Source organism: Camelus dromedarius, chromosome 14 (assembly GCF_036321535.1).
Source record: "Camelus dromedarius isolate mCamDro1 chromosome 14, mCamDro1.pat, whole genome shotgun sequence".
In the NCBI taxonomy this organism is placed as follows: domain Eukaryota; kingdom Metazoa; phylum Chordata; class Mammalia; order Artiodactyla; family Camelidae; genus Camelus; species Camelus dromedarius.
This window is the reverse complement of record NC_087449.1, coordinates 56,912,055-56,937,002: the sequence shown is the minus strand read 5'-3', so window position 1 is coordinate 56,937,002 and position 24,948 is coordinate 56,912,055. Positions and strand designations below refer to the sequence as shown.

At 35.0% G+C, this 24,948-nt stretch overlaps 1 protein-coding gene across 18 annotated transcripts in view; it reads right to left on the bottom strand.

Annotated features, from left to right (window-relative positions):
* Nucleotides 1–24,948, bottom strand: part of EIF4G3 (eukaryotic translation initiation factor 4 gamma 3) — a 319,467-nt gene that overhangs the window by 41,228 nt on the left and 253,291 nt on the right. For all 18 annotated transcript variants that reach the window (XM_031464263.2, XM_064493971.1, XM_064493960.1 and 15 more), the window contains 6 exons: nt 23,587–23,757; nt 17,467–17,664; nt 3,509–3,655; nt 2,835–3,071; nt 1,690–1,794; nt 10–142 (listed from right to left, as the gene is read on the bottom strand). In XM_031464263.2, coding sequence (XP_031320123.2) covers nt 10–142; nt 1,690–1,794; nt 2,835–3,071; nt 3,509–3,655; nt 17,467–17,664; nt 23,587–23,757 — 991 coding nt within the window. The remainder of the gene's footprint in view (nt 1–9; nt 143–1,689; nt 1,795–2,834; nt 3,072–3,508; nt 3,656–17,466; nt 17,665–23,586; nt 23,758–24,948) is intronic.

Below are 24,948 nucleotides of genomic sequence, written 5' to 3'. Positions count from 1 at the left end.
ACCCCTCACCTGGTCTTCTCTTCTCTTTGGTCATGAGCTGCTGGACCTTCCTCTGCTCTTCTTGTTCTTCTATTTTAGCTTCTTTGTGAATCTGTTCAATAGTTTTAGGCCCCTGATCTGCTCTTCGAGATACCCAATTACACTACAAAAGGAGAAAATAAGGTTATCAGCCAGATAACTAAAAATAAAAAGGAAATTTGTGAAAATCTGTTTTATACATTTTGCTGTAAAACTATAAGATACATATAAAAATCTGGTACTACGGCAGTTTTTCATCTTCCAGATGGCACTATGTACAGTTTCAGTGTTAAAGCTAAAGAATTACATTCTTCTCAGTCAATTCTGAGCTACTGTATACTGAGTGTTCCAACAGCTGATGGATAAAAAGAGTGAAAGACTGGCCCAAGTGTATTTTTTTTTAATCATTTTGTACTTTTGAAAGGAGGAGAGAGAACAGCAATCAAGAAATATTAAGATTCTTTAGCCTTGACTTAAGTCTGGTATATTGTTACTCAGTTCATAGCACACCCCACTGGGGCTCTAAATCGGGGATGACTAGCATTTTTCTTCCTCTCATATCAAGGTTCTGGTATTTACACAAAATGCCATAACACTCTACTTTTTCGTTATCCTCTCTACTAAGCACAAAACAGGTTGTCTCCTTGTAATTATATTTCTCCATTTCCTCCCCTTCCCAGCTATAGTCTCAACATCTGACCCAAGTACCAGTGGTTGAAAGAATGGATGAATAGGTTTTGTTTTTGTTTCTGTTTTTCTGTTAATGGAGGTACTGGGGATTGAACCCAGTGCCTCATGAATGCTAAGCATATGCTCTACCACTGAGCTATACTCCCTATCTCCCTGGAGAGGTTTTAAAACATTGATTTATATTAGCTTGAGGCAAGGATAGCAAATAGGTTTAAATTAGTATCTAAATTCTGATCAACTGGTAGTGGCTTTGATAACAAAAAGGATCCTGAGGTCACATCTGGGCTTAGATAAACAAGACAGAGAACCATCATCAATGCTATTTGGTCTGGGTGCAGGGCAGGGAAGAGGCAGGGCCTATATTCACTTTCTCTAGTTTACGGTCAGCTGCAAGTATAGTCCCTGTAGGAGTTAAAGAGAGGAAAAGGGAAAGGATATGGTATTGGTAAAAAACTGTACCTGGTATGAGAAATGAGAAAAAAAAAAAAAAAAAGCAGCAGAACAAGAAAGTATATAGGAGAAACAACAGAGAAGAACACATCAACATCTCCTTTGAGCCAGGCACTTTACATAATCACCACACTGAATCTTCACAACATATCCACAAGGTAGGCAGCATCCTCACTTAGAGACTAAAATGTAAGGCTCAGGGAAGTTAAATACATTCATTTTGAAAATGAGGCTTCCTGATTATTTAGCATCTAAGACTAAATTTAATTGACCACAGTTTGAATTCAGAATGGCTGATTTCAAAACTGCAATATGGTTTGATAACCAGAATAAAGGGAAGAAACACGTAACAGACAGGGAGGTATATACGCCCTTTGTCCTTTCACACAGCTCTCTCATAAAGTTTGTCAGTTCAAGTCTGACAGTCATATAGCAAAAGCATTAAGTTTTTACACATGTGAGTACCAGGACATCCTCCACAAGCCAACTCCTAAAAAGACAATGGAGCAGTAGGCTTATTGTTCTGCTTACCAGCCTCAGGTCTATCACATCCTGAAGCATGAATCGAATCCTAGATGAGGTTTTTCTTTCTTTCACAATTTTCTCCATTTGATTAAAATACTGGTCCATACGTGGCTGCAAGAGACAAAAATCATTAGCGTTCCTGGGTAAGGAATTCAAAAGTAGTTTTACCGCGTAGAATTTTAAAGTGGTCTAGGAATACAACTTACAGCCAAAAGGCAATGTGGTAGAATTTTTCATTGAACATGACATCCAAAATAAAGGCTACATATTCCAGGCAGCTGGCCATGGTCTTGTGACTAATTATAGGCCAACAGAATATAAATGGAAATGTCATGCTGCAGCTCCCTGGAATCGTTCTTAAAAGAGAGGTGACTGTGTTCCTTGCCCCTTTCCAACCTTCTCTGTTGTGAGGTCAATAAGGACAAGGGCTACACCTTACGGATGACAAACTGTTAAGCCAGAGAAACTGAAATTTTTTGTGATCTCTTACCCATCAAACCAATGTCAGATTCCTTACCTCTGAACTTCATTTACATGAGTGAGAAATAAACCTCAATCTTGTAGAAAACACTGACACTTGGGGTTTTCTGTCACAGTTAAATGTAAACTTGGCTGATTCTGATATTATGAAACATTTCTGACATTATTTCTTTGAAGCATTTCTAGTTTCCTTACCCTTATTTAGAGAGTACCATGTTATGTTTGAATTACAATATTTTTAATGACTTCTTATACTATGGTTGGATACTCTGTCATTAATTAAAGTATAAATTTCAGAAAGCTACTGAGTCTTCATTTCTGTCTCACCTTCTGTCCTGGCCTGTAGTAGCTTTTCTGCCCTTATTTCTGCCCACAATTTGCTATACATACAAATGACCTGTGAAACAGTCATGCAGAAAAAGGACAAGGGACAAATAATCTGAACAATTCATAAACTGGCTTTTATACAATTAGGGACCCTCTTCACTTCTGACTTTAATGAAAATGTGCTAAGGAGCATGTTAGCCAAGCACTGACAATGAGAAGGACAAAAGAAGAAAAATACACAGCCTGGACTCCTGGGGCAAGATGGACACCTATCTTGACAGTCTGAGTTCTTCTGCAACCGACAAGAGTTCCAGATGGAGGTTTCGGAGATTCTGGACTTTTACCTTGGCTTTCTCAAAGTCCAGGTCTTTGCCAATTGTGGTGAGTAGGCGACACAGGCACTCGAGGGATTCTTCATCGTGGTTCTTCAGCAGCTTCACCACACAGTCATGCATGATGGCTTCAGTCAGCATTTTGAGTTTAAAGAGTTCTCCAATAAACTTGATGTTACCAATGGATCTCCGCCGGGCTTTATCCTTAGCTTCTTCCAGTTCATCATGAAGCCTTGTCTTCTCCTCTGGCTGTTGTGGAAGGAAGAGTAACAGAATCTTGATGATGAAAACGGTACTGCACAAGAGATGTTATAAACATACACTTAGATTCATGGTCCTTACCCTTTCTAGGGGTCAAGGGATAGCCTTTGAGATTTTGACACCAACTACAGACCTACTCAGAAAACTAAAAGTTCGCATGCATTTCAAGGGATCTTTGGAATTCAGTGAATTCTCTGAAGTCTAGGTTCTGAATTCCTATCTTAGAAGGTTTAGTTGCTCTAACATGTGGCACTAAAAAGAATAAAGCATTCCTCTAAACATCAATACAGTATATCTCCACAGGAAGAAAAGGCCACAGGCACTACTGAAGTAGCAGGAAGATGTAGCCGGCTCATGAAATTCATGAAAAATCTATTTGATAGCACTCAAAGTGCAAAAGCACTGTCTTTCTTGAAAATACTTACAGCACTAGCAGCCTCGAGTTCTTTCTGCTTCTTCTCAAAGACATCATCATCGGCTTTATCTTTTTCAAACTCCTTCTGGCAACGGTTCAGTAGCAGCTTCCGGAAATTCACTGTGTTACCAGGCTTGTCTGCCATGGGTACTTTCAGCTGCATCCAGATGGGAAAATGCAAAAGCAGCAAGATTACTTACAGAAATTCAATGATTTTCTCAGAATAGCTGTTTTCTTTATTGTACAAAATAATGCTGACTGAACCACAGGTAAGCATTCTGTAAGAGGTACACCATTTAGCTTCAGGCATTTCATGTTTCAATGCTAAGATGTTTTCAGTTTTATACAGGAAAGATACACATTCCTCTGTATCCTTTATGGCTGGTTGTACCTCTAGCTGACTTTGAAATCCATGTAACATTATTACAACTATGACTTTGACCTCGTCTAGATCTTTTTAACTCTGAAGGGTTATTACTTTTGCTTTTCTTACTACCACTGTAGGTACTTTGGTTTAAAGGAACAAATAAAAATGACAAACCAGGGGAGAATTTCATGGTCATAGGAAAACTGTCGGTGAGATACTTATTCTAGAAGAAAATCAGAAGGGGGTATACATTTGAAGATTTTTGAGATATCTTTTCCTCAGGGGGATATCATAACACTGTAATGCTAGTATTTCCCTTGACTATCAATATACTATGTTTATTGATTATTTCTTCTCTGCCAGAAGAAAATACTAGTACTCTAAAAGTTCAGTCTAATAAATGCCCACCTTAGAAACATTCTTTTGATACATATAAAGACCCAGAGAGGAAGGGAGGGGCCACTTGGAGGCAAGATGCTTACAAGATTTCCATTCAAATCCAATAATAATTGCTTTCTGGTAATTGCAACAGTGCATATATTCAAAGTTACTTGTAACCAAACACAGAGATATTTTTATTTAGAATATAAAAAAAATGGACTGGTGCAGTGGTTGACCAAAATATTCCATTTCACACATAAAATCCAAAGTACCATTCTGAACAGCTATTGCATAATATAGCAAAATGGTTTTTCTAGAATCACAAAGTGGCTCCCCAAGTTCTAAGATGCATGGACTTTGCCCTAGATTTAGTAGGAGAAATTGGTAAAAGATGGGATGCATTGTAGTTATACTCACAAAAGAGTTAATGTTATCAACCAAATGGACTTGTACAGCTGCTGATCAAGGCTGAAGGGCTAGAGAAACTTCTTCAGAACTGAGGCGTATGATACTGTATTTCTGCTAAAATAGATGACATACTGTCCAGTATATTCCAATGAGACATGGAAGACCATTTAAACAAGTCCAGTTCTTGTTAATCAAGGGCCTAGTGTTTCATAACACTGTCTTTTCTGCAGGAAACATTAACTTAGAAGGGAAGATCATCAAGCACTTTTGAGACAACCATAGAAAAGCTAACATGCCCTCATTTCCAAATTCAGGCCATAAAATGCAAGCCACCACGGATCATTTCATAGTCAGGCCTATCCTATAATCACACAAGACAGTAGGTGTTTAATCAAGCCTTAAAGAAAAGAAACGCTACACGAAAGGGAAGGTTTTCCAAAGCAAAAGCCCAAAGTAGACTCTGTCTTTTACTACATAGGATCCAGAATATACAATGATGCACCGTAAGAAGCTTATCTGTGAGCAAGATGGTACACAACAGAGCACCAACATGGCATTAGTTTCCATAACAAACTAAAGGTTCTAAAAATCAGCAGTTATATCCAATTTGCTACTGTATAGGAACACAAGTAAACTAGTAAAAAGGTCCTATCCAGTTTCTTGGCATATTTACCACTATCATCTATATTAAGGACAAAACAGACTAATAAGATAAAAATCACTTGGAACACAATTTGTCCACCTTAAAGGGATATTATGGATTTACTGTGTAGAAAATGGGGACAATGTGGACAATACGAAAATCCAAGCCACTGTCTTATGGCGAGAGGGACTAGAATTAAAAATGAGTCGGAAAGATTAAATATATACAACTTGTGATATTTTGGTTTATAGAAACAAGTAGAAATGACATAAGGTAAGGGAGAATTTCCCTATATAAAATGTATAGAAAGCTTTGTCCTTTACACATTTCACGTAGGGAAGGCTATGTTGAAAAGGTTAGGTTAAAGATCAAAAGATTTGCTTACTTGATTTTAAACAAAGGCAATTCTTTTAACCCAAGTTTCAGTTTCATCATCCAAAAAAAGGGAGGCACAATCCCTGCATCTAATCTGGAGTGCAGCTTTAAGCATCCAATGAAATTGTTTTGACGGGAGCACTTTGTAAGTCACAGAGAATAATGGGGCATTCGGAACAGTGAAGCTGAAAAAGTACTGGAATTGTGGGTTATAAAATCAGGGTTTGAATCTCTACTCTGTAACTAATCAGTACATAAACTTGAGCAAGTTACCTCATTAAGCCTTTCAGCCTTCATCTGCAAAAGAAGACATCCCAACAACTGCCGATTGAGGGACATTATAAAGTAGCTGTTAAAATAGGAGCTTTGGAGATAGTTATAATCCCAGCTGTCATATGACCTTGGCCAAGTTACTTAGCTTCACCAAACCTCTGTTTCCTTCTAAAATAGGGTTGATAACATCTGTCTCTTAGGATTGTTTGAAGGATTAAATGAGATAGTCTAAGCAAAAAAATAATAGAGGCCAGCACATAGTTAAGAGTCCAATAAACTAATATATTTAAATACAGAGTTGTATTTGGCATATTTATTATTAAAAATTAAGAGAAACCTATATTGTAATAACATAGATATCAAAGTATATAAGTAAAGTTAGTTCACAAAGCAATTAGGGAGAGAATCACAAAAGGCAAGAGAATTGATTATCAGCTATCCCCAAATGATAGTCATGGGACATTTCACATGTACAGGACCTAAAGAACACGTGATTGTGCATGAGCTTTTTAGAGATATTCACATGGAAGGATTAAAACCAAATAATTAGCAGAATGGCCACAGATCTGTAAGCACATTTGTCTCTAGATGAATGAATGCCTAAGTACAATACTCCCTAAAGACTTGTTTTGGAACATGATCTTAATATCCTCTGGGGATGGTTAACAGGACTGTGGAAATATGGAAATAGGACAGGGAGACAATAAACTCTGAGGACTGTGATGCATGGTGATTTTTTCCTTCTTAGAAGATGATATATTCAACAGGATTATGACATTATTAAGGCAGTATGTGTTGTCTGCTGGACAATGGTCAGGAGACTTAATAAAACTGGTAAGAATATGAAGAGTTGGTGTCTTAGTCTGTTAGGGCTGCTGTAACAAAATACCAAAGACTAGTCGCTTAAACAACAGACATTTATTTCTCAGTTCTGGAAGCTGGAAGTCTAAAATCAAGGTGCCAGGAGATTTGGTTCTTCATACAGACTCTCTTCCTGCTTTGCAGACAGTTGCCTTCTCCTCTGTCCTCATGTGATGGAAAGGAAGTTCTAGTACCTCTTTCTCTTCTTATAAAGGCACTAATCCCATCATGGGGCTCCACCCTTATGACTGCATCGAAAGCTAATTGTCTCCAAATACTATCACACTGAGGCTTAGAGCTTTAACATATGAATTTAGGGGGAGACACAAACATTCAGTTCAAAGCAGCAGACAAAGTACATGTTTGCAGATGTGATCATGGATTAACAAGAAAAATGAGAGGAAATGTACAACAGTGAGAAAAAGATCTCTCTAAATAACTATAATTTTCATCTAATAGTAGTCTTGTGATCAAAACAAAATTTATAAGTGTTTCAAATGGGTTGTTTGGGAGATGATTTCTCAGGGAGTGAGGCAGTCAAGGGGAAATATTTTATAGTAAGACTGGCAAGCTATATTCGTTGGAGAGCACCTACCTTTTCGTTTATTACATAGTAGTAAACTAACAGTGCAACATTATATTACACTGTCAAGTAACAGTGTCCATCTCATATTGTGATAAGACCTGTCCACATACTGGGCAGCCACAATCTTGGATGTGAATATTGTCACCATCAAGTAGTCATTTTCTTCAAGCAAGAGCACTTGTACCGCTAATATATTTGTTAAGTGTTGAGTGTAGATACTTCTTATCCCTAAAAGGATCAAACTCCCTGAGAATCATCAAGGGCTGTCAGCTGTGCATTAATTATGGTAGTCAAATAAGAAAGCAGAAAATAGAAGGACAAACCCCAGCCTTGCTCAGCATACTCAAGATTTTCAACGCTCTCCCAGAACATAAAGATGCTAATGGTAACTTATGGCCCAGTGGTCATTTTCCTTGAAGCATGTACTGCTCTAAGGTAAAGTATTTGGAACAACTAGTAAAATATAAACAAGTGGTACCCCCAGACTAACTCTAAAATGTAGTGAACAGCAATAAATCAATTGTGTGACTGTAACTCATGGGTCCATGGTGACATACTATCATTAATCAGTGGTTATGTCCCAACTTTAGTAAATCACCACCTATAACTGAACATAACAGTCTGTATGTATTATGAACACATCTATCAGTATGCAGCTATACTAGATACATCCAAAGAGGTATATAGTCCTGAGGGATGCCCACAAGATTGAAAAGGGGGCAGTCAAGTTATGAAAGGGTAATCATTTCTCATCAATCTTTCCTTTAAAACATTTTTCATCTTTCATCAGGCAAGTTGCACATCCCTACTCCTCCAGTTGACTCGAGCCACTTGCTGCTGCCTAAGGACAATTTTTCATGTCTGTAATTCCAGGCTTTATTTCTGATGAAATTTAACTGTTTCCCTTGTTCTCTTAGTGTCTCTTCCTGTGAACAGTCTTATCATTCTTTTCACATCTTGTTTTAAAGCACTTAAAAAGTGGCAACATTGAAAGTTCCGGATCTGGCATAACAGGACATAGAGTGCTCAAAAATCTACCTTTAGTGCCATTCTTTATAGCTGAGGTATGCATGCCTGCCACAGCAGAGATAAGAAGTAACAAAAGTACAGTTAAGGCATAAAATGAACTCAAGCTGTTGGTTATTCTTTTATTCATGCATTTACCTACTCACTCAAAACACATGTCTGAGGGTATATTATGGGCCAGGAACCACTTTAGGCACTAGGAATTTCGCAGTGGGAAAAAAACCAGAAAAAGTTTCTGCCCTTAGGAGTTTACATTCTAATGGGGTTTTGAAATGGGGAGTTTCTTTATATTTTGATTAAAACAAAAGCACTGTAATTTAAAGTTACCAATAATCCAACTTAAAGCTTTATTTAAGCACAGATTTTGATACAGGATAGCAATTTCTTTTGTCTACCTTTCTTTGTCTGTCTCTCAGTTCAGATGTCCTCCTCCTCCTAAAAGAAGTACTGAGTTCTAGTTAAATGCCCTGCAGTTTGTGAAGGGGGTCTTGCAGGTCTTTTCGGTCATTCGTTGACCGAAGAGCTGACTTAGTAGAAGCAGCAGCATCCTCCAAAGGCACAGTTCACTTACTATCTCTTCTGATGACCTTAAGTTTTACGTACCAGAGGTTGCACTTAGCTGAGCTTGGTAGAAGCAGGCAGCTGGATATATGTATAAATAAGTGGGTCTGTGTGAATAATAAATATGGCACGGAGCAACTTAGTAAAGCCAAAACTATTGTATCAATTTTCTCTGTAAATTTAAAAAATTCCTTTCTTAAAAACCTACCCTTTAAGATATTGTGGGAAAATGTCACACAACATAATTGTATTCTCAAGCCCTCCTCTAGAAAATGGATGCAAAGCTGTATATATCCAACTGTCCCAGCACCATTTGTTGAAAAGACTACTGAATTTCCCACTGAATTATCTTGGCCCCTTTGTTGAAAGTCATTAAAAATGTCAGAATTCTAACAAACAAACAAAAAAGAAAATGCATGCAAAATAACAAGAGATTTTAAAATGGAGGTTGTCTGATCCAGGTGAATGACACAGAGGCAGGAAAAAGATTTAAAAACTGCTCTGAACAATGAAAAAAAAAACTCTCCTAAATCATAGATTTATATTTCAACAATCTTTACTACATTTCTCAGCCTCGGCAGTACTAGCATTCTGGGCTGGGTAGTTCCTTGTTGTAGGGGAATGATCCTGTGCACTGTAGAATGGTTAGCAGCATCCTGGGCCTTTACCCACTAATATACCAGTAGCCATAACCAAAAATGTCTCCTGACTTTGCCCAAGGTCCCCTGGAGAACAAAACCACCCCTGGTTGAGAACCACTGATCTCGGCCATTGTTTGAGATAAAGTTCTATCATTTAACATTCAAAACCTCTACATGTATAAAATCCCTATTTAGGCAATTTTCTAACTTTCAGAGAAAGTTGTGAAGTAGGGATAACAGAATGGTTGTGAGGATTAGATGAATTAGATGTAACCACTTCAGCACATAACTCAAAAAACTATTGCTATGATTCCCACTACTCCTTATTCTTACTACTACTACTACGGACCATAATATGACTGTGTGGGCAAGTATAACCAGATTCTATTATTTCAAAAGACCAACACTGATGATCCATGATAGATACATTTCTCATGACTATGAATCAGGCCAAAGACCTTGCAATTTGACCTGTGGATGTGTTTCAGTAAAACATATTGATAAGTAACAATGAAGTTAATAACTTAATGACTACAATTTATAGAAAAGGAGCACCTACCCTGGGAAACAGCTTAATTTTTTATTCAGTGTCTTCAATTTCTCTCATTCAACTGGGAGGTAGATAATTATTTCTCAAAATAATGATGTTAAAAAAAGAAAAGGAACAAACCCAAACAGTGTCAAGAAGAAAAATGTTGCAGAGTAGATACGTCTTGTTTGATTTCATCAGAAACATCAGCATAGTAAATAGAAGTTTAAAGGAAAGTCTGCTTAAGCTGGCATTAGTGGAACATATACTAACATTTCTATTTTGGGCAATACTGGCCCATGGACATGCCACCTTAAAAAAAAAAAAAATCAGCATTTGCATTCTTAAGTATATACCCAACCAATAAACATAACATTTCTTAGGTGCGAAAAAACAGACATAAAAATGTTTGTATCATTATTCATAATATGTAAAAACTTGAAACTGCCCATCAACAATAAAATGGATAAACTGTTGCATATTCATACTAGGACAGTCAACCTCAACTACAACTAGGCACAATTTCTGGTTCACCCTTATTTCAACCATGCAGTCCTATCAGATTCCAACCAAAATACAGGAGGATTTACTAGAATCTCTTCCACTATTCCTTTCGGTGGGCCCTAGTCTCAACCTTTGTCCCCCTTGCCCAACTAATCTATGAAAAACAAGCTATTCAAGACTCTTAGTTGCCTCTTCAATGCTGAAGTTTTATCAACTATTTCAGTTTTCTTCTGATTTACACTTTTTCTAGGAACTTAGTCTTAGCAATTCTTTACTATCTCTTAGCTCTCTGATGACTTCTATATTTTTATAAAATATTGTGACCAGCTTTTCTAATTGTTATTCATGGAAGGGTGGTCCAAATTACCTAACCTGACAATACCAGAAGCCATAATATTTTTCCTTAATCCCACTTTCTTCTTTCTCTTACCTTGAATTTGATGTTTTAGTATGTCCAATTTCTATGATTTTATATATATATTTAATGAATAATAATTTTATTTTGCACATTAAAAATTTTATTAAATGGTATCATACTGTTAATTCAGTACTGTTTTTGAGGTTAATCTATGCTGATACATTTAATACTATGTTACTCATTTCAACACAGCATATATATATATATAAAATTATATATTATATATATATATATTATATATATATAAAATTAGTATTCAAATCCACTGATCAAATAAATTGTGGTATATTTGTATTGTCTTTATTTAGGCTTATTACAGTTGTTTCATATTATTTACTATTAAAAACAATACCTAAATAAACATTCTAATATATGATTCCTTGTGCATAACTGGGAACTTCTCTGGTGTATCTATCAAGATGTGAAATTACTGGGGAATAGTATGTGAACATCCTCACCACTGTTGTCCAAATACTCTCCAGTGATTATATTCATCTCTGTCAACAATTTAAAATGGTTTCTTTTTTTTTCCCTTCACTCTAATGGGTGTGACTTGTATAGAATGGGTGTGACTTGTATAGAACTGTATTTTTATTTTGTCATTTCCCTAATAATGAATATCACTGAGTATCACTTCTTAAGTTCATGAGTCAATTAATTTTCATTTCTAAGAACTGCCCATTTTTTAATTGGGCTTTTTTTTTCCTTACCAATTTGCTTTTATCCTCAATTCTGGGTTCTAATATTTAGGCAGCTATATGTATTCCAAATAGATTCTCCTAGGCTAATGCTTTATCTTTTTATTTTATTTATGGCATCATTTGCTGCACCAAGGATTATACATTTTAGCAATCAGATTTGGTATGTTTCTCTCTTATAGATTACTCATTTTGAATCTTGAAGTTTTTCCCCACTCAAAGTTTATGAAGATAGTCTCTTCATTTTTCTCCTAATAAATTAGCTTTTCATATTTACATTTTCATTATTCTTACAGTTGTTTGATTTTTGTATTTCATGTGTATTAGAAATCTACGATTCTATCAACACTCATTTATGATAACAAATCTTACCAAAGTGAATATAGAGGGAACATATCTCAATATAAGAAAAGCTATTCATGACAAAACCACATCCAACAAAATACTCAGCAGTGAAAAGCTGAAAGCCTTCCTGTTAAAATCTGGAACAAGACAAGGATGTCTCACCACTTCTATTCAACACAGTACTGGAAGTCATAGCCATAGCAGTCAGACAAGAAAAAGAAACAAAAGGGATCCAAACTGGAAGAGAAGAAGTAAAATTGTCACTAGATGTGAATGACATGATACTATATGTAGAAAACTCTAAAGGCTCCACACAAAAACTATTAGAGCTGATAAAAAAAAAAATTGGCAAGGTAGCAGGATGTAAGAGTAACATACAGAAAACAGCTGCATTTCTTTACATTAACAATTAAGTATCAGAAAAGGAAAGTAAAGAAACAATCCCTTTTAAAAATCGCATCAAAAAAATAAAATACTTAGGAATAAACCTGACCAAGGAGGTGAAAGACTTAATATGCAGAGAACTACAAACATTGATTAAGGAAATTAAAGATGATTTAAAGAACTGGAAAGATATCCCATGCTCTTGGATTGAAAGAATTAATATTGTTTATTGTTAAAATGGCCATATTCACCAAAGGAATCTACAGATTTAATGAAATCCCTATCAAATTACTCAGGATATTTTTCACATAACTAGAAAAAATAATCCTAAAATTTATATGGAATCACAAAAGACCAAGAATTGCCAAAGCAATACTGAAGAAAAAGAATGAAACTGGAGTCATAACCCTCCCAGACTTCAGACAATACTACAGAGCTACAGTAATCAAAATAGCAAGGTATTGGCACAGTGACAAACATACGGATCAATGGAACAGAGCAAAGCCCAGAAATAAACCCACACACTTAGTTAATTAATCTTTGACAAAGGAGGCAAGAACATAAAATGGAGTAATGACAGTCTCTTCAGCAAGTGGTGTTGGGAAAATTGGACAGCTGCATGTAAATCAATGAAATTAGAACACTCCCTCACATCACATACAAAAATAAACTCAAAACGGCTTAAAGACAAACATGAGACACTATAAAACTCTTAGAAGAATACAAAGGCAAAACATTTTCTGACATAAATCTTAGCAATGTTTTCCTAGGGCAGTCTACCCAGGCAATAGAAATAAAAGCAAAAATAAACAAATGAAATCCTAATTAAACTTAAAAGCTTTTGCACTGCAAAGGAAACCATAAACAAAACAAAAAAGACAACCTATGGAGTGGGAGAAAATATTTGCAAATGATGCGACTGACAAAGGCTTAATTTCCAGAATATATAAATAGCTCATACAATATAATAACAAAAAACTCTCAAACAACCCAATCCAAAAATGGGCAGAAGACCTAAACAAGCAACTCTCCAATGAAGACATACAAATGGCCAATAGGCACATGAAAAAATGCTCATTATCACTAAATTATCAGAGAAATTCAAATCAAAACTACAATGAGGTATCACCTTGTACCAGTTAGAATGACCGTCATTAAAAAATCCACAAACAAATGCTGGAGAGGGGTGAAGAAAAGGGAACCTTCCTACATTGTTGGTAGGAATGCAGTTTGGTGCAGCCATTATGGAAAAAAGTATGCAGATTCCTCAAAAAACTAAAAATAGACTTACCATATGATCCATCAATCCCACTCCTGGGCATATATCTGGAGGGAACTCTAATTCAAAAAGATACATGCACTCCACTTTTCATAGCAGCACTATAAACAATGGCCAAGACATAGAAACAACCTAAATGTCCATCAACAGATGATTGGATAAAGAAGTTGTCGTATATTTACACAATGGAAGACTATTCAGCCATAAAAAAAGAATAAAATAATCCCATTTGCAACAACATGGATGGACCTGGAGATTGTCATTCTAAGTGAAGTAAGCCAGAAAGGAAAGAAAAATACCATATGATATCATTTGTATGTGGAATCTAAAAAGAAAGACACAAATGAACTTATTTACAAAACAGAAACAGACTCACAGACATAGAAAACAAACTTATGGTTACCAGTGGGGAATGGGAACAGGAAGTGGTAAACTGGGAGTTCAAGATTTTCAGATACTAACTACTATATATAAAATAGATAAACAACAAGTTTATACTGTATAGCACAAGGAACTATATTCAGTATCTTGTAGTAACTATAATGAAAAAGAATATAAAAAGGAATATATATATGTATATGTATGATTGAAACATTATGCTGTACATCAGAAAATGATACAACACTATAAACTGACTGTAATTCAATTTTTAAAAATTGGTTAAAAAAAAAAGAAATCCATGACTCTATTCCCATTGCCACCCTTTTATTTCAGTATCTCACAAGTAAGTTAGGTATGGTGTTAGAAATCAGGATAGTGGTTAGCTTGTATAAGGAAGAGGGAAAGGTATAATTCTATTTACTGACCAAGGTGGTAGATGTATTCACTTTGCTGATGTACAATGAGCTCTATGTACACTAATGATATATACACATTTCTGTATACTTGTCATAGTAGTGTGCTAAAGTTGGTTCATCCTGGTTCAAGAGAGCCAACTGTCAAAAAGGAATTTGTGAGTCAAATGTCAAACTGTTGGTAGCTTAAAATCAGCCACGAAGAGAGTATTTATATCATTAATTTGACAAAAACTACAAACAAGCAACTTTTCTTTTTCCAAACTGCATATATTAAAAACTGTTTAAAAACATACATCTTTTGGTATATGAAGTAACTTTGAGGGAACTTATGCTAAAGAAGTAAAAGCTCCAGCATGTAAGAATAAATACACTTAGATGTTTATTGCAGCACTGCCTGTGGGTGCCAAAAAAAATCCTTCAAACAAAAAAACTAGAAAAAAACATGGTGGTGGTAGTTGGGGGGAAGCAGGGAAAATTACTGGAAAAACTGTGTGTGTGTGTGTGTGTGTGTGTGTGTGTGTGTGTGTAAAATGGAATATTATGCAACCACTAAAAATGTATGAGTAAAATCTATCTGAAATGACCTAAGGTGATATCCAAAACACAGTAATTGGGGGGGGAAAAAAAAGCAAAATGCAAAATAATGAAATAATTCAAACAAAAATTTTAAATATCCTCTTTATACATATGTATTGTGTATGTTTTTATATGATCATGAATATAAAGAAAACTGTGGAAGGATTCTCTTGGAAGGAAAAAAAGCTTAACTGGCTGGGGCTACAAGTGAAGAGCATTAACCTTTTCTGTTTATATCCCTATATTGTTTGACTTACTCCAATAGGTTGTTATTTTGTAATTTAAATAATTGAGTAAAGCTTAAAAAATCTTATTATAAAGGCCAGATCACAACAAAAGTCACATAAAAGGCTGGCTTATCCATGAATTCTTCCTATTCCAATGCAACCTGAATTATTGCCAGGCCTTTTCAAAGATCATTTTCATCAAGAATAACTCTTCTATTAAAAAAATTAACAATCCTTCATTGCCTGTGGCTTTAAATCCCAAACTGGCAAAGAATACAAAAGTATGAGCCAGAAGACCTGGGCTTTAGTCCCAGTTCTAATTTTTGACTACAGGATGTCATGGCTGTCACAATGAAAATGAGAGGCATGAGCTGGAGAATCAGTTTGCTCTCAAACACCTATGGTATGTTAATTAGAAGGTACTATGGCAAGTGACTGAGTTAAGTAATCCTAGATTTGAATTCTAACATTGCCACTTACTAGTTATGTGACCCTGAGCAAGTTATCCTTTCTTAAAGCCTCAGTTACTCATTCAGTAAAGTGGAGTTAATGAACAATATTGAACTTTCAGGGCTATAATAACCATTAAAAATAATATATGTAAAGCACCTATCCACACTGCAACCTAGTAGGTGCTAAATAGACGGTTTCTGTTATTATAATCATCCTCAGTCTATAGCCAACATTTTAAGACCTTTGCAATTTTTTCACCATCAATTTAGTTTTGAATTATTGAGGGCTTACTACAAGCCAAATATTGAGCTAGGAATTGTACATGTACAATCTCATTTATTTTACTTAATTTTATCATTATAATAACTTTAAGTTATATGAATTAATCTTATCTTATTGATTAAAAAATGAGGCTTAAAGAAGTTATATAACTATTCTGAGGCTATAACTATGTCAGCAAATAGCAGAGCTGGAATTTAAATTTTAAAGTTAAAATGTTAAACCTAGAACTAAGAGATTCTCCAAAGCTAGTGTTTGTAACTATTATGCCATGCTTGCTGCCTCAGGATTGAACCTACCTGGAATATGTTCTTTCTTCTCTATACTTGTACCCCCAACCCACTTCCACCCAGGCTGAACTCAAACTCTACTCGCTTCATAAAAGTTTGTCATTCTCCCACGAATACAGTGATTTCTTTTTTTCTCCAACTTGATTTTTCAGGCTAAACCATCCATGCAGACATCAACACACTGTAATATCACAGAACACCTTATGAATGATTCTTTTCTTAATTCTGTTTTTTTTCCAATATGGATTTTTAGTTCCTTAAAGACAGAAGATGTACCTTTTCCAAGTCTCAACAGACTTACCTATCTTTGACACAGGTACTCAAAAACACTGCTAGAATGACAGAATTTTGCATTTCATTGCAAGGGACAGTGACAGTAAGTTGTGATAATTAAGAAAAAACTCAAATGTTAAAGGACACACATTTCTGATAAAAGTACCTTGGTAACAGTAACAGGCAGAGAAAACACAGATGGTACATGGCAGTTCTATGACTGCAGAATAGAAGACAATGAACACTAACCAGAAGTTCTTTGGTCTCCCATTCTTTCTTGCCCTAGATGTGACAGGCTGTGGAGATTAAATGGCTGTGGACAATGTAAAGAGAAAAAAGTCTAATAGTTTCTAAGAGAGTATCATCAGTTTTGAACCCTTTATGACCACAACTACCCTGTCACTTCCACCAAGGCTAGAATTAGAATCAACATGTTTTTCAATTTTGAATTTAATTAGATGTGAATGTAAGCATTTGCATTATTTCTGTGAGATGACACCCCAGGAAAAATTGGACAGAAATTTCACATTACTCATTCAAACCTTATTTAATCTCCCTCACACTGGAAGGACCATATCATGCCTATTTCAGTCTAATCTCCATATTCCTTCCAGAGGTGATTATATATTAAAAAAAAGCAAAATTCTTTTTATATAATGACTATTATATTAATAAGCACTAAAAATATATTCTCCCCTTTACTTTGCCCCATTAACACATCTGGGAAGAATGTGTAGTGAGGGGAGAATATACCTCTTTGAGATTTCTGGTTTTACTCCTTCCTCTCTTCTTACCGTTACTAGACATCGACACATGTTTGCGTAAGCCACAGAGAAACTGGGTTCATCAATAGCCTTCTCAAAGACCAGGTCAATGACTCCTTTCAGCCGCTCCTCTGTGTCAACAGTAAGTCCTGACACTTGCTTCATCAGTTGGTTGAACATCTGTGGTGTCAACTTATTTAAGATACTTCGAACTTTTCTAAAAAGTTCCTAGAAGGGTCACACAAAAAAAGAAAAGAACGTTGTAGTAACTGTGACAACATGATGCTTTCTGTAAGGATTAATATTTTGTTTACGATTTGTAAGTGCGATTTCCTAAATTATTAACAAGGATTTTAAACTAGTCAGAGAAATAATCAAATTCATCTATTTTAACAGTAAAACAAATTATACCACATCTTTTTCACTACTGGTGAGAATTTGAGGAACTAGCTATATTCATACTTCGCTGGTGGGACTATCATTTGGTACATTTCTAAGGGCAATTTGGCAATGTGTACTAAAATTCATAAAACTGTAAAGTGCTCTTTGAACCAGCAATTACTTTTAGAAATTTATTCATACCTAGGATTAGGTAAAAAAGACTTCAGCCATCATAACTTCCATCAGTAACCCTTTATAGCAAATAACTTAAATGTCCTAAAATAGGAATTTGTCTACATTATGGTTTAATAGAAATTGTATAAAATACTATGCAGGAGTCTTTTAAAACGATGCTGTAGAAATCCTATCAAATTAGGAACAGAAGTGAACTTCCTCAATTAAGAAAAGGGCATTGATAACCCTACTTACTGATGAAAGAATGAATTCTTTCCCCTAAAACTGGGAACAAGGCAAAAATGTCTGTTTTCACCATTCCTATTCAAAATCTTACTGGAGGTCCTCAGTCAGTGCAATAATGCAAAGAAAAACCACAGTCCATACAGATCTCAAAGGAAGAAATAAAACTCCCTATTCACAGATGATACGATTATCTCCATAGAAAATCATAAAGAATTTACAAAAAGAGACACTAGAATTAATAAGTGAATCTAGCAGGGTTGTAGAACACAAGTCAATATCCAAATATCCAAATATTTTATTTTTACATATTAGCAACAGATAGAAATTACATTAAAAAGAGTAAAATTTACAAAAGCAACAAAACCATGAAGTACTTATTTAAGAAACCAACAAAATATCCGTAAGAGTTGTATGATGAAAACTATATATCAAAACTATAAATGAAAGAAATCGAGGACCAAAATAAATGAAGATCCATAGCTTGCTCATGTATTAGAAGATTCATTATTGCTAAGAAGCCAGTTTTCTCCGAAGTGATCTACAAATTTAACACAATCAAAATAAAAATCCTAATATGTAGGGGGTTTTATTTTGGGGGGGGAGTGGTACAAATCAAGAAGTTGATTCTACAATTTATACGGAAAAACAGAAAACTAGAATAGCCTAAACAATTTTGGAAAATAACAAATTTGGAAGACTCATATAACCTAATTTCAGCACTTCTATATGAAGCTACCACGCAAAGACAGTGTGGTATTGGCCAGAGGACAGACACACAGATCATTGGAACAGAATGAAAAGTCTAGAAATAGATTCATACATATATGATGAATTGATTTTCAACAAAGGTACAAAAGAAATTTAACAGAGAAAGGATAGTCTTTTCAACAAATGGTGCTGGAACAATTGGATATCCATTAGCAAAAAAAAAAAAAAAATCTTGATCTATACCTTACCCATAACACAAAAATTAAGTAAAACTGGATCACAGGATAAAATGTAAAACCTTAAAGTACAAACTTATAGAACACAACACAGGACAAAAATCTTTGTATTCTTGTATGCAGAGATTCTTTTTTAGGTAAGACAGCAAAAAGCATATTCTGTGAATGAAAAAATTGATAAATTGAGCACCATCAAAGTTAAAAACTTCTGCTTGGAAAAGACATTATTAAGAGAATGAAAAGACAAACTGCAGACTGAGAGAAAATTTTTGCAAAATACACATTTGTATCCAGAATATATAATGAACTCTCAAAACTCAATAAGAAAGCACACCAACTAGTGAAACAGGCCAAATTATATAAACAAAAAATTTACCAAAGAAGATACTCAAATGGCAAATAAGCACATGAAAAGGGGCTCATCTAACATACTAGTCATCTAGGAAATGCAAATTAAAACTACAATGAGATATTAGCACACATCCATTAGAATGGTTAAAAATTGTAAGGCAGAAAATAACAAGTGCTGGTGAAAATGTGGAATTATTGAAACTGTCATGCCTTGCCAGTAGAAATACAAAATGATATGATAATCATCCTGGAAAACAGCTCGGAATTATCTAATAATGTTAAACTTACATTTACCATACAACTCACCAATTTCATAGCTAGGAATTTACCCCAAAGAAACAAAAATGTATGTCTACACAATTCCTATACGTGGGTGTTCATAGCAATGTTACTCATAATTGTTAAAACCTGGAATCTGTTCATCTTGTGACTGGAAAAACAATCTATAGTATATCCAAACAACAGAATACTTCTGCTTAATAAAGAATAATCTAGTAATACATGTAGTATTATGGATGAATATCAAATGCATATGCTGATTAAAAAAAGTTATATTCATAATGACTCCATTTAAATGATATCCTGAAAAGAGCAACATAGGGGCAAACAGATCACTGATTGCCAGAAGTGGGCATGGGGAGGAAGAGGATAAATAAAAAGTAGTACAAGAAAATTTCGGGAGGCTGATGGAAATGTTCTATATCTTGATTGTGGTAGTAGTTACATGACTGTGAGTGTTTGTCAACAACTATATACATAAAAAAGCAAATTTTGTTAAATGTAAATTAGGCCTCAGTAAAAATATGACATTGTAAAAATCCACGAAACTATGATATAATAACTGAGGATCATAAAATGTTTTGTTTGACCCCTATGAAATTTGTATCCAATTATAAGAATTTTTAGAATATGTACCAATATGTTAACAGGTTTCTCTAGGCACAAGATAGTAAATAAATCTATTTAAAAATTATACTGTCAACTTTTCCAGCAATGAGTCAGTGTCACTTTTATAAAGAAAAAAACTTTAAGTTTATTAGGGATGGGGGAGTCACTGCACTTCTCTACACTACCTGTATCAACTGAAACAGTATCATTTAGGTCTAAAACTTCAATCTGTGCTTTACATAAAAACAAAATAAAACAAAAACAAAACCCAGCCTTCAGATCCTCAAATGTTTCAGAAGATAATTAAAGCTTAGAAAAACAATGATAATTAAAAGGTCATTTACTGAAGTAATGTACAGCAAGTGACTATAGTTAACACTGCATTGCATATTTGAGAAGTTATCACGAGGAAAAAAATTTGTAACCCTGCATGATGAAGGATGTTAATTAGACTAATTGGGGTGATCATCTTGTAATATATACAAATATCGAATCATTATACTGTACATCTGAAACTAATATAATGGTATTTGACAATTCATAGCTCACTTAAAAAAAGAAATCTCCAGCATCAGAAAAACAAAAAGTTTATTGAAAATCATTTATTCGTTATAACTGACTATCTATGTGATTCCCTCCAAATTCTGTATTAAGTACAAATGAAACAAGAGGCACAGGAACTGACTTCCAAATCATCAAAATTTAGCTGCAAAGACAAGAAAGTTATAAGAAAAGTGAGAGAGCAAAAAAACATGAGGTTGATTAAGAACCAGAGAAGAGAGTTGTTTAAATACAAGGAGAGGTCAGTGGCAATGGGTTAGTCAGGAAATACCTTTAGAAGGAAATGAGAATTGGGTCATATTATGAAGGGCCAAAAAACAAAACAAAAAGAGAAAATAAAGCAAAACCCTCCAAAAAAACAAAATAAAAAACACATAAAAACCCCCGACTAAATGGAAAGAAAAAGGAAACGACACTTTAGAAAGGGGAAAACAAAAAGGAATTGTTACTGATGATTTTCTATTTTAGGAATAGAAAACAACAAGGAAAGATCAAAAGGATAGTGTGCACTACTTGGGAGAGAAAATGAGGTCTTAAATGTTAGGTCAAAAGCTAGAGTGGAGAGATAAAAATCAGTCCCTCAGGTAGATGAGTCGGGCAGCAGCAATGGGGATGCTGTATCAAGCGAAGAGAGATGAAGCACGGGTCCCAGCTGTGGAACCACTGCAGCAGTACATGTAGGTGGTAGGAGTCTAGACAGGTCATGAGGCAATGATTTTCTAGAAATGCTTCAAGAAGGAGATGAAATCTTACAATGTAGGAAAAATAAGGTCACTGTGGTCATTCATGTTATAAATACAGTGGTAGAAACAAAAGTCAGGGTGAAGAGTTTTCTGGAAGTGAAGGCAACAATAAAACTTGTTTTGACAAAAGGAAAGAACTAGAATAATAATTAGTAGGAGCAACAGGTCAACTGGGGTATGAAGCAAAGATGCTCTGTATTTAGAAGAAAAAGTGTCAAGAAAAAGGCTATATTCTGCACTGGATTTCCTTTATTCACTAAAGAAAACAGCTAATTAACGATACCTCAAGAAGTCAATATAATTATTATAATATAATAATAATAATATTGGGGAGAACTCTGTTACAGAGTAAAGAAAGGCAGATTATAAATCACAATAAATGGACTATTCAGTAGCAGTAACACTGTGAGTAACAATCTCTCAAAGCATCAGTTTGCTCAAATGGCAAAAAGACAATTCCTATTTCCTCTTTCATAGGTGTTGTAAGAATTTAATGAGATAAGGCACTAAAACAAGTGTCTTAAATACTTAAACAAGACACCTTCATCTTTACTGATAAAAATCCAGCAGGAATTTTAAATACCTTTGTAAGTCATTTAGGCCCCTATTCATTAAGCACTTCTCAGAGGGACTGGAGGGAGAGATGTGGAAGGTGTTTTATTTGTTTGTTTTAAAAAGGTTGAGATACACTGAGAAGAAATGGAGAGAAGACTAGGTACTTGATTTTAGTGAATCTGGAGAAGGATGTACTTAGGGACAAATGTCTGGAGCAACTACTAGAAAGATGAACAAAGGCAAGCAGCCAATTAAGGTTTGACAACATGGCTTTGTGATGGATCAGTTCCTCTTGGTTCTGACTTTGAATGAAGAACTTTATTGGTTAGTTTAACGTTTAACAAGTATTTATTGGGAGTCTACTATGTATGGGATTCTGTGTTGGTGCTGAATCAAAATCATGATTTGTAAGTTACATCTCTTTCCAGGAACATTAGCATACTGAGTATGTCACTGGGCTCCAGAAATCATGTCAAGTGCTTTCTATTGCTTCATTAAATCCTCACAATGGCCTCATGAGGTAGGTAATATTAGTACTTGCATTTTACGGTTGAGATTAAGAACTTGCCTCTGTCCCCAGAGCTGGAGCTTTTGACTGCTATACTAAACTGTTCTTGGTGAGAGGAAAAATTGTAAGGAATCACTGAAAAGTTGGTATGTGACTTCTGATGCCTGTCTCTGGTATAAGTGCCAAGTTCAAGAAGAAACTGGTGCTTAGAAGCGAAAACATCCTAAGGATACAGCAGAGATAACCCAGGGACAGGAACTGGCATTGTGTGTACAAAAAATGAATAAAGACTTTATACCATTTGACACACAAAAATAGTAACTTTGTCTGGACTAAAGGAATTCATTCAATTTACCCTAAGGACTTCTGAGGGCAGGATATGTGCAGAAAGATGCAACAAATTCAATTTTATTACAGAAGACTGTAAACAAGGTGGGTTTCTAAATTCTAACTTATTAGAAATGAACCATAAAGCAATATGCTAACTAGAGTAGCAAAGGGTGATGACTGAGAATCTAAAAACACATTTTTAAGGAAAGTAAATATTGATCTAAGGCTGAATGATAGACTTCTATGATGTATGAGCCCTCTAAATATGGTGTCTGTTTTGAAAAGCACACAGAAAGCAATTTCAAGAGAAAACAGTAAGTTGCTGGCACCTAGAATAACTTTTAGAATGCTTATAATAAAATTAGAAAAAATCTTAAACTAAAATCTCTACATATAACAGAGAAAATGACAAATTAAAACAACATCATTATAATTCTAAAACCACGTTAGAATGCGCTTCTGTTCTTACCTGGGTTTTAATGTTCTCAGGATCCTCAGCTTGGCTGTCTCGTTTCTGGCTGGGCTTCCAGGCGTTCTCTGCCTTTTTCAGGTGCACATCTTCTTTTACAGAGACTGTGATAATCTTCCTGGGTTCTCTTCTCTGGCCAGGTTGAGATCTCCGTGGTCCAACATTCAACAACTAGGACAAGAATATTCTTTATTATATCCATACAGAGTGCTTACAATTTACTGTCTCTGCTCTGTTGTTCAAGTCAAGACTAATGGTCACACCAAACATTTCTAGATGCAAAGATGGGTATTAAGCACTCAATTCAGATAAGATCTTTTTTTGGGGGGTGGGTGTCTTAGAATACCATCACCATAATGTTCTCCACCACCACAATTTTTGATCCTGAAGTCCTAAATGAGATAACTAAAGTGATGGAAAATTATGTTTAATAAAGCTGTTGTTCTTAACAAAAAAGACTACCCTTAACTGAAGCTCCACCTTTTTTTTTTTAACTAGTTATGTGACTTTGGACTGGTCATTTGAACAATTAAAAAAATTCACAGGCAGAAATCATCACAGTTACAAAACTGCTTCAAAACTGGGTCTGTAAACTTTCAGTGTGAAATGAAAATACATACACCCTTACCATGACAATTTTCTGTAACACAGATACCCAGGCTGGCTGTAGATCTTAATGGATCCCTCCAAATTTGCTGGGCCAGAAATACCAAAATAAGTCTTCCTTATATCATCAATGAAATGCAACTAAAATGCTCCCTGAAAAAAATGCCTTCGTCTCTTTTTCTGCTCTTTGTTCCTGCTAGAGTCCCATTAAATGCATTCTGCTAAAACCAATATATGTTAGCATGTTAGACTAGTCATCAAATTAAAAACTGTTACTGCAAGAGTAATGGGGCAAGTTAAAAGTTGTACTCTGTATATTAAAATATTCGTAATAGTTGCTACTCAAAATGCTTAGACGTAATTTTTCAAGATTAACTATATGGGTTGATAGTAAGTTCTGCTCCTCCCAGATATATACCATATTGACAGCCTTTACTTTTTTCTGACATGTCATTCTCTAAATGGTGAGTAGACATTGCAATTAGATTTCAAAAGGGAAGAAAAAACACTTCACAAGACATATAGATCAGAATAATATCTCACTTAATGCCCCAACACGGTCCTTTTGAATTCCTATCAATCTTCAGAGAAGGAAGTAGAAACTTTAAGGTCAATTTTTATATAAAAAGAGACATTCTAAGAGAGACATAGTCTGAGGCCTTTGATAAGCTTCAAAGCCTTTATATATCATTCATCTCAGAACTAATTATTCTCTTACCTTTCACCATCTGCCCTAATTAGAAGTGGCAGTATCAA